General features: G+C 36.9%; 1 protein-coding gene across 1 annotated transcript; it reads left to right on the top strand.

Annotated features, from left to right (window-relative positions):
* Positions 1-1,137: 1,137 nt before the first annotated feature.
* On the top strand, positions 1,138-3,115 carry LOC126802272 (cytochrome P450 78A9-like). Its single transcript, XM_050529878.1, has 2 exons — positions 1,138-2,157; positions 2,247-3,115. Exons 1-2 carry the CDS (start codon positions 1,192-1,194, stop codon positions 2,871-2,873), a joined length of 1,593 nt encoding a protein of 530 aa, XP_050385835.1. The 5' UTR covers positions 1,138-1,191; the 3' UTR covers positions 2,874-3,115.
* Positions 3,116-10,662: the final 7,547 nt, after the last annotated feature.

The following is a 10,662-nucleotide window of genomic DNA, read 5'->3' as shown; positions in this document are numbered from 1 at the left end:
CAAACAACGGCACGTGTCAGACCAAATTACGGCGACCATACTAACTTGTCCAGAACCTGACGGAACATCTCTGGACTCTGGACCTCGCGCCTGCAGAGGTTTTTTGAAAATTGAAGTTTTAGTTTTTTGTTAAATCGATCCGAAGTGTAGTTTGAACAAAAAAGGCAAATTGAACAAAATAACTCAGTATGAAGTTTTTGTTAAACAACTTTTCAGGATTAAAAGCGCCCGGGCCGAAGCAACTTAACCGAGAATGTTGGATGCAAAAAGTTTTGACGTTTGAAACGTGGAGCTCATGAATTTGACATGATCGATTAAAAGTTCAAAGATTTTCATGACAATTTGCGGAAGTAGAAGAATTGGAAAGGTTAGTATTTGCTTCTGCGCTAATTGATCATGGGGTTTGAAAAGCTTATAAATTGTGATGCACTTTGCATGACCTATCTAATTCGTGTAGATAAACACAAGTACGCAGTGCGCCCTCCGAATTATAATTATTTTAGAGATTAATTATCTTTGTTTGGTATTAATCTTTTCATTCTTGATGAGTGAACGCCACACGTATATATCGTTACCTTGTGTATGACATTGTAGCTAGCATTGATCAAATAAGATATGGGAGCCTAAACTATACACTCGTCGAATTACAACATGCACTTCTATGCAGATTATTGGTTGAATAGCGTTCACTGATGAACACTTCTATGCTGATTGATGAAACACTAATTCGGTTGATCTGCCTTGACGTATCTCTCACCTTTGCCCAATACTAGCCTTTTTCTGTTAATCTTCAAACCATGCTACTAAAACAAAGACCTAATTCCAACTAGCCAAACTAAACTCACACACACGCCCATTTCCAAGGTTCATGAGCGTGCAACCCACACGCCTGCATATCTTGCGGCGCTTCTAAAAAGAATTATAGTATACTGCCCCAAATACCAAAAATAAAAATACGAAAGATTTTCTTCTGTCATACTCTTATACTTTCCTACTCTTCAGTATAACGGTTTAACCCACAGACTACTACCCCAGCTTGCCTATATATAGTCCCATTCATCGCTCATTCTGGTTCAAACTGAAAACAACAGCCTTCCCATTCTTTCAAATCCACCCCCCTTCCCCGCCCCCCCCCCCCCCCAAAAAAAAAAAATTAAGCCTAGCTCTAGCTCTAACTAGCTTTGCTACACCATGAAAACGGACATTGAAAGCCTCTGGGTTTTCGCCCTCGCTTCGAAATGCAGAGCTCTCTCCCAAGAAAGCATTGTGTGTTCTATTCTTGTCATCGCTCTCTCATGGCTTGTCATGGCTCTGTTTTACTGGGCTCATCCCGGCGGTCCAGCCTGGGGTAGGACTGTCAAAAATATTTTTACAAGCAAGACTGCTATGATCCCCGGTCCGAGAGGTCTGCCGTTGACAGGCAGTATGAGTCTGATGACGGGTCTGGCTCACCGGAAAATCGCTGCCATGGCCGAGGCTTGCAACGCCAACCGGCTCATGGCTTTCAGTCTAGGCCAGACTCGCGTCATCGTGACGTGTAACCCTGACGTAGCGAGAGAGATTCTCAACAGCTCCGTCTTCGCCGACCGGCCAGTGAAGGAGTCGGCCTACAGTCTCATGTTCAACAGGGCCATCGGATTTGCCCCATACGGAGTGTATTGGCGAACCCTGAGGAGAATCTCGGCCGCTCATCTCTTCTGCCCGAAACAAATCAAGGCATCCGAGTCTCAAAGGTCCGAGATTGCCTCCCAAATGGTAGCAATGTTTGGCGCGCACGCGCATGGTTTACGCGTGCGGGAGGCCCTGAAGAGGGCGTCCCTCAACAACATGATGTGCTCTGTTTTCGGACGCAAATATGATCTTAATTCGATTAGTGATGAAGTGGAAGAGCTCAAGTCACTAGTGGACGAAGGCTACGACTTATTGGGTAAGTTGAACTGGTCGGACCATCTTCCTTGGCTCGCGGACTTTGACGCACAAAAAATCCGGTTCAGATGCTCAGAACTTGTCCCTAAAGTGAACCGGTTCGTTACCCGGATCATTTCCGAGCACCGTGCCGGAGCCGGTGACAAATCCTCCCCGGACTTCGTTGACGTCTTGCTCTCACTCCAAGGACCTGACAAACTATCCGACTCCGATATGATTGCTGTGCTTTGGGTAAGCATAATTAAGCTGCTTTGATACTATTAACCGAATCTTTAAATAATCTAATTCCTGTAATTAACTGGACGTCTTCGTTTTGATAGGAAATGATATTTAGAGGGACTGACACAGTGGCGGTTCTGATCGAGTGGATTCTGGCGAGGGTGGTGCTTCATCCAGAAGTTCAATCAGCGGTGCATGCTGAACTAGACAAAGTTGTTGGGCGGTCTCGAGCCGTTGATGAGTCTGACGTCAATGAGATGGTGTATCTGACGGCTGTGGTGAAAGAGGTGCTGAGGTTGCACCCTCCCGGCCCACTCTTATCATGGGCTCGCCTGGCCATCACCGATACAATGATTGACGGTCGACACGTGCCGCAGGGGACTACGGCGATGGTCAACATGTGGTCTATTTCGCGAGACCCGGATGTTTGGACTGACCCATTGGAATTTAAACCCGAGAGATTTGTGGCGCAAAAAGGTGAGATGGAGTTTTCAGTTTTCGGGTCGGATTTGAGGCTGGCGCCATTCGGGTCAGGGAGGCGGACATGCCCCGGGAAGGCGTTAGGGTTGACAACTGTCACGTACTGGGTAGCGTCGCTTTTGCACGAGTACGAATGGGTGCCGTCGGAGACGGTGGACTTGTCTGAAAGACTGAGGCTGTCTTGCGAGATGGCTAAGCCTCTGACTGTGAATGTGCTCCCAAGGCGTATGTTAAGCACAGGTCATTGAAGTTTAACACAAGTAGAAAAGGGATACAATGAAAGGGAAGAAGAACGTAATTAGTAACAAGAAACTCCTGTAGAAGGTTAATGAAAATGGCTTCACTTGAGCATATATCCCTTGTCTGTTGGGTCATGTCCTATTCTTGGTCTGTCACTCTCTTGGATGCCAAGATAGTTACATGATCAAAGTGTTTTAAGTTTAATTATTGTATAAATGGTGAAATTTAAAACAAGTTCTATTTGATTTCCTTAATACAAGCACGTACAATATTTATGGATCCCATATATTTATGCCTTTACATCTATATGTACATAGCTTTTGTGAAGATGTTGTAGAACAAATTCTCTTCTTCTTCTTTTTTTGACAGTTTAGACCTGAAACTCAAAGCGGAAACAATGCTACATAAATATTTGTAATACATGAGATACAACTTAAATGAGATCAACGTTTTTTTTAAGTGTTGCGATCTTTTCTTTATCTGTTCAGTTAGTTAAAACCCTAATTCCCTAAATCCATTTGCAAGTTTTCTCAGTAACAACAACTAGTGATCAGTAAACCTAACTAGACTCTCGAAAAAGGAAAAGTCAAGGTATTGATCAGTCGATGCAAAATTAACTCATTATATAAAGCCTTTAGAAGATCTGTCATTCTCGATCGAGAACTTAAAAACATATATAGATTATGTATTTCAGTGTAACTTGGAATAATCACTTGGCTTTTCATTACTTTTAGCTTCTTATGGTAGCAGGTGGCATGGGATTTGAGAATTGATTCATTATCATGTTTTCGGTCGATTGAAAGAGTGAAAGTCATTGCTATCCTAGTAACAAGGTCTAACACTCATGAACAAGTCAATTTAATCATACTCAATGAATGATAATGACTACCCTTAATAATCCGTTTTGTATGTGTTAGAATTAATAATCAGGTTTTCTGGGCACCAATTAATTAAGCACTGTATGTTCTTTATGTGGGTTAAGTTTTGTCTGCCAGGACCACAACCCTTATGATTAGTTAGCTAGCCAGAGACATATCTGTTCAAATAGTTGATATGCAATATATATAACAAGTCTATGGACAAATTCCCCCTTGATTTCTTCCACATGCCTATGTAATCAAACTAACTAATTTGACATTTCATAGTTTCAGAATGGATTCAACCTAATTTTGATTTCAGAGTTTTCTTCTTTGATGCAATATTAGAATAGATTGAGCTAGATAGCATCCCACTACTAGCAAAGCGAGGTCATACACTGATTTTAATCGTGTGAGATACCACTAATTCACACAGATTACAGTGTAGGAAAGCTATTACACATGGTGCAGCCACGAAAGACTTATCGGTGTTCTTTAGAAGAGGGTTAATGACCTATTTACATAGATTTAAAAATCCGGGTGAATTGTTGATGTAGGTCTCTTCATTTATCCATTATTGGACTTGATTTATAAAATAAAATTCAGTGTGAATAACTTTCTAATGCACACGTATTTTTGTGAGTATGTTAAATTCTTAATCCATTGAAATTAGTGTGAAAGGTTTTTAATATTATAAAAAAAAAGAGGCATTCGGATGCCCTAACCTAACATCAGTTCTTTCAGTAGCATGTTATCCATGGTTTCACTCTTTCAGCGTATGCAATCATACATGGTTTTCAACATACATTATCATGTAGTACACATCATGTGCATCCACCAAGGTTAGTAACTCCAAATGCCATAGAGTTGAGACCAAACAAGATCTTTTGTTGTTGCAGATAAGAAGACAAACAACTTCATGGAATTTTTGATTTCCTGTAAGGTTACAAGATTAAAAAGTAGATCTACCAAAAAAAAAACAAACCATTAGTTAAAAACTTGAGAAAACCTAATTGCTTACTCCTGATTTCATAAAATTGAGAACATCTTACCAAATAAAAAAGCTCATCCTTGAACTAAAAATTCCATGGAAAATCCCAAATCCAAGATTGCTTAGATTCCACGGCATGGCTCTCCCGGGTCGAACCCTATAAAATGATTAAAATCAACCCAAATGAAAGTAACTCTTACCAAATCAAGAACACAATGAAATTGAATCAATTACAACCCAAAACATGAAGCAAAGAGAGAATCTCACCTATTGAAGTTTTCACCTCTATTGAGCAACAAGGAGGGGCACTATGGAAGGTTCTCATATTAAAAAATTGTGATTGAAGAATCAACTTATAAGATATTAAAAGAATACTTTGCTTTAGTTAGAAATTACCATTGAGTTTCGTGTAAAATACATTCACACACAGTTATCGATGAGTAATCCATTAGTTGTCACTTATGTGATTGTTTACGTATAATTTTGTCTCTAGCCTCTTTTTCCACACAGATTTCAGTAGCTAATTTATAATACATAAATAAATGTGTGAATATCAATTCACACATACAACTTTGTGAATATTTTTAGCTTTCACACTGGCATATGTGAATGTTCTCTATATATTCACACGGTTAGTAGTGAGTATTTGTGTTTCACACATTTCTTAATTAATCTGTGCTAGTTAAACAATCTTGTATTGCATATTTGCATAATGTATGAATTTGATCTTGAACGACTAATTAAGCACAATCAAGTTGATCCATGCATGCTATTATCCTAAACCATACATTGGAATTATGTTTATGAATCATGATGGGGACTAGACCCAGTTTGTTGTGGCTAAATTACCTATATCACATAAAACTCCAAACTCTCTCAGAGTCTTAGTCCTCTTGTTCCAACGTTTTGTGGAAACAAACTCGATCAATATTGCACTATGGACCCAAAATCTTTCAGTTTTCTTCTCAGACAATTGTTTCAACTTGTAAGTGCGCATGTTGGGTTCCATTGATGAACGAGAAAATGTGATGACTCTTTCAACTAATTTCTGTTTTGCTCTAGTTAGCCAATAAGTTGATTTTCATATCTGTATGATGCAGGGACGGATCCATGATTTAAAAACAAGATGTGCTAAGTTTGGACGAAACCAAAATTTTTTTAAGGACTTCATAGCATAGCAGTGATAATTTCAACATGGAAATAATAGCTTATGATTGTTGGAAGAAGATAGAAGACTGAGATTTAAGTGAAAGTAATTATTATATGTACTTTGTGTTTACAGAGAAACTTATAAAAACAGAGCAAATAAACCCTGAAAAACAATGAAAAAAAACCCTGAAAAACAGAGCAAATTACTCAATTTTTCCTAAACAGTCATAATTGATATATACTCAATTTTTTCACTATAAAAAAAATGGGGTGGGCTACAACAAAACCTAACCCACCCCTAGATCCGTGCCTGGTATGATGACTCTTTATATTTGTTTTTAGGATTATGGGTCCTAAGATAGTGTTTCATGTGAATTATTCAATAAATAAAGCATTATGCAATGAACTAAGAAAGTAATCACCAGGAGTACTCTAGCCAGGTGGCCGTGGTCGATCTTCATGAATAAAGTCTTTATGAATTAATGGATTTTGTAGTCAATAGAAGTTAGTGAATATATTCAACAGTTGCTTTTCGTTCAAACCCTCATATTTAAGTTGCTTAATTAGTTGCTAATTACTATATATCAAAAATATCAAGTACATGCATCTTCATGCTAGCTTGACCTAGACTACGCATCCAATTTGGCATAATTTGAGCAATATAAGTAGGCTCTTACTTCATTATATTTCTCATATATTGGACGTTAAGACCTTTATCTAATTTATAAATGAGATTATTGACCCGAGATTACTATATATATCCTTGAAATTAATCGTGATCTCTTAGGGACACTTGATAAGGTTCTTGCCTTGGGGCTTGATATGAAACAGACATGAACAATGTTCACGTCAACTATGTGTCAAATTCAACCTGATTAATCTAGATTTATAAATTTGACAATGTGGCTAAGCAATTAGATTAATTATTCAGCTTGATCAATAGCTGGTGGATAGCTATAGATTAAGCATGTGGCACTGATAAATTGACTGCTAATTAGTATATTTTAGAAACGAACCGGTCTCTTTCACAAATACTAGAGTATTTTTAACAGTTTCTCTAAAATTTCTCTTATAGAGAAGTAAAATGCAAAATAACATATTTTGTAGTTTCTCTAAAAATGGCGAGAATTCAGCTAAATTGAATGAGCAAATCCAATAGCTTCCACATTTTGTAGTTTCTCTATTTATTGCAATAATAACATAATTTACATCCTAATTTATCACTATAGTAACATAATTCATATTTAATACAAATTTAATCGAAGAGACTATAGATAGAGAAAAAATATAGTCAGATCACTATCTAACGCTTTAGAAGATTTGATTAAAACCTAGAGATTCTCATACTCATTAATGTTGGTTAAAATCCTCAATTTGAGTCTTGGAAAATATAAAATATAAAAAAATTCAAATTTTTGCAGTTTGCAATAAAATATAGAGAAAAAGTCTTTGTTTTTTCTTCACATTCTTTATTTTAGAATGTCATGGAGAAACTATTGGTGTGAAACTATGACCAATATTCTCTAAAATTGAGAAAATCAATAAAATTGATAAACAGTTAGAAATGCGCGCTCTAAAAAACAATTAATTATTAATATTTCGCATCAAATCATTCCACGATTGTTAGTTTGCCAAAAATTAGTTGCTTGTAATGTGTAACAACAAGGACTATTAAACAAAACAAAATGAATTTGTGGTAATCACAAATTTTTTTTAATAGAGGGCTTGTGCGGTTACCATCAAGCCTTAATAAATGAAATTATCGAATACAAGGGGGAGACGTAAAACCTGAACCTATGATTATAAAAACATGAAATAATATCAAAGATATTTACAAACAAGTATTCAATGATGCACCAACTAGTAAAGAGCCAAAGAGTGCTCTAATCACTACTCCATTAGCTTTAAAGTAACGATGACATACCGGAAAGATAACTCAACTACTCCGAAGCATAATTATCAATTGTACAACTTTCCCACTATGTTGCCGTCGGAAAGTAGATCTAACGACACTTAGTTTCACCCTACCACTCAGCGGCAACGACCATTTGACGAAAGAATGAACTCGTCGCCTACCTAGAGCAGACATGACACTCATAGTGCACGCACAAGGACAAAGACCAACACGCCCTACAATATCAAAATAAGGACTTATTACACACATGAAGTGCAACATTATTAAAAAAACTACTAAAGTTAAAACAAAAAACAAACCATAAAGTCCAGCCCAACCCAAAAGGAAATTCCAAGCCCACGGCATAACCAAGGACAAGAGGAAAACACGGGTTGACATCCAAACCATGCCCAACCCCACCATACCCAGCGTCAGACCGTCGGCACTGCAACGTCGAGATTGCCAAACCAGTGCCTTCATCCACTTCCTCGTTGTGTCGAAAATGAGTACGGGTCAAAGAAGATCCCTCTAACCTTTGACTAAATCTATTAGATCCTCCTGAGCTCGAACTGATCTGATCACCTCCTCCCAAGGTTTGGTGGCTTTGACTGATTACCGAGACCACCAAGCCACCACCCGTCCTCATCCGCACATGCGACACCACGACAACCCACCACTCAAGCCATGGAAGAGTATAAAAACCCGATATGTTAACTTATAGGAGTACTTTGTGCGACATTTTAAACATGTTTTTACCTCCATTTGTACATTGCTTAGCCCTTATTATTGTAATTTTGAGTCATTGAGTCGTAGTAGGAGTCTTCGGTGGCATTAATGGCATTTTTGTGCTTAAACGAGGTGAAAACGCAGAAATGGTGTAGAATCCTTGTGGGACTAGGAAACCTAGTTGGATTAGGAGTCTTCATCTTTCGACGTTTCTGTTGCATTGGCGATATATTGAGAATCCTACTTGCATTAGGAATCCTTTTTAGACTAGGAAACGTACCATTTGGGAAAGTCCTACTTGAACTGAAACTCTTATTCCGTAACTTTCCTAATCGTACTTTCCTATTCTAGTAACTTACTTGATCGAGAAAGTTCCCTGTTGTGAAATAGAAACTTTCATAATCTAATTGAGCTTATCTATCGCATATGTTTTTTTAAGACAATATTTGTTTAGATTATGACAATTGTATATGAATTATCTTGTCTTTATTCTTGTCTTTTATTATTTTTAGATTTTAAAGATGAGATTGTGTAGCTAGACTGAAGAAAAAAAATAGAGAAAAAGTCAAAGCAAAGGAAGAAAATAAAGAAAGAAGGAGACAGTCAAATTAAAGGAGAAAAAGAAGAAATTGATCAAAGGAGATTGCACCCACCAATGAAAAAAATAAGTGAAAAAAAAGAGAAAAAAAAAAGAAGAGATAAAAGAGAGATTAAGTAAACAAAAAGAGATGATGCAAGAGAGAAAGAAAAAGACAGTCCACAAATTGAGGAGAAAAAGTCAAAGCTATAATAATCAAGGAGCCAAAAATCTTCTATAAATAGCACATTATTCACACAGAAAATTGATTACTTCTCCTTAGCATTCAAGAGTTGAAACTCTACCAAAACATCACCATAAACTTCCCTCACAAATCAGCCAAGCCGTCCACTCCAAAACAATCATCATCTCCACCGAGTTTCACCTATTACAACCATACCTCTAAGGTTCCTACAACGTGTGATTGTCGCAACTCATCTCCATGACTTCGTTGATTTGTGTTAATCTACAGTTATTTGTCTATGAAGATTGTAGTTTGTTATTTATGTGGAAGTATTTGTTTTATTTTTGTTTCAAAATTTTTAGATTGTATTTTATATGTTTTTGAGACTATGTCGAATCTATGTTCTTATAATTATTGAAGTTTGTATTTCTATCATTGTATTCTACTCTTCTTTTACTTGCTCTTAGATTTCAGATATGTGCATACGAATTTAGTGCTTGAATGTAGTCCCTAAGATTGTATTTTAGTGCTATCTTCATCATCTATATTGACACAAATCGAATCATGCCCTAAGTAGGTTTGGTTTGTGTTAATTAAAGTGGGAAATTTTGGAAATTTACATGTACCCCATGATGAGTGACGCCACCGTGAAGCATGTCTCTAACAAATATTTTGTGCTTAAATGTAATTTTGTTTGATTTCTACCCTAACTGTTGTTAAACTTGATTGCATGTAATTTATGTGAGGCCCTAAGTCAACTTAAACGTCAATAAAAATCTTGTATGATTAGATGTTCTCATAAGGCTCTAATTGTAGTGGTGTCTAAAAATATGTAATCAGATGAATTAGAATGCATGATAGAACTAAACTTGTAATTATGTAGTGCATTGGTGAATTTGATTTAATTTGGTAAAGAGAAGTCGATCATGTAAATAGTAATTTAGGTTTTATTTTAGTAATTAATAATCAATCTCAATCCTCCAATTATTTGTTAACACTAAAAGTTTAGAGTTCCATTCAATTTCCCGGACTGAACGATCTTTGCTTATTCTATACTAACGATGATATTTTTCAAGATTTATTATAAACGTCTTAGAACGCTCTATCATTAACCCCCATGATCTCTCTCTCCTTCACCGCATCGCCACGACCCCCCCCCCTCCTCCTAGTCGGGCTCACCTAGCAACAAGAACCATCCGATGACAGTGTCCATGAACGCATCATCGGATAGAAACAAGAAACTTGTTTTTTTTTTGTAAGTGGTAACATCATTATTCTTCTATATTCGTTATTTTAAAGCAAAAAGGTGAATGATTAGAATAGGCGAATTGAAGAGAGTTTTAATTTGTGACTTAGCATGCAAGATAATAGCATTAACAACATAGATTAATATATGTTTCATGAACTACGGCCTATGTA

The sequence above is a fragment of the Argentina anserina genome, chromosome 7 (genome assembly GCF_933775445.1).
Source record: "Argentina anserina chromosome 7, drPotAnse1.1, whole genome shotgun sequence".
NCBI lineage: Eukaryota > Viridiplantae > Streptophyta > Magnoliopsida > Rosales > Rosaceae > Argentina > Argentina anserina.
This window is presented reverse-complemented; position numbering and strand designations above follow the sequence as displayed.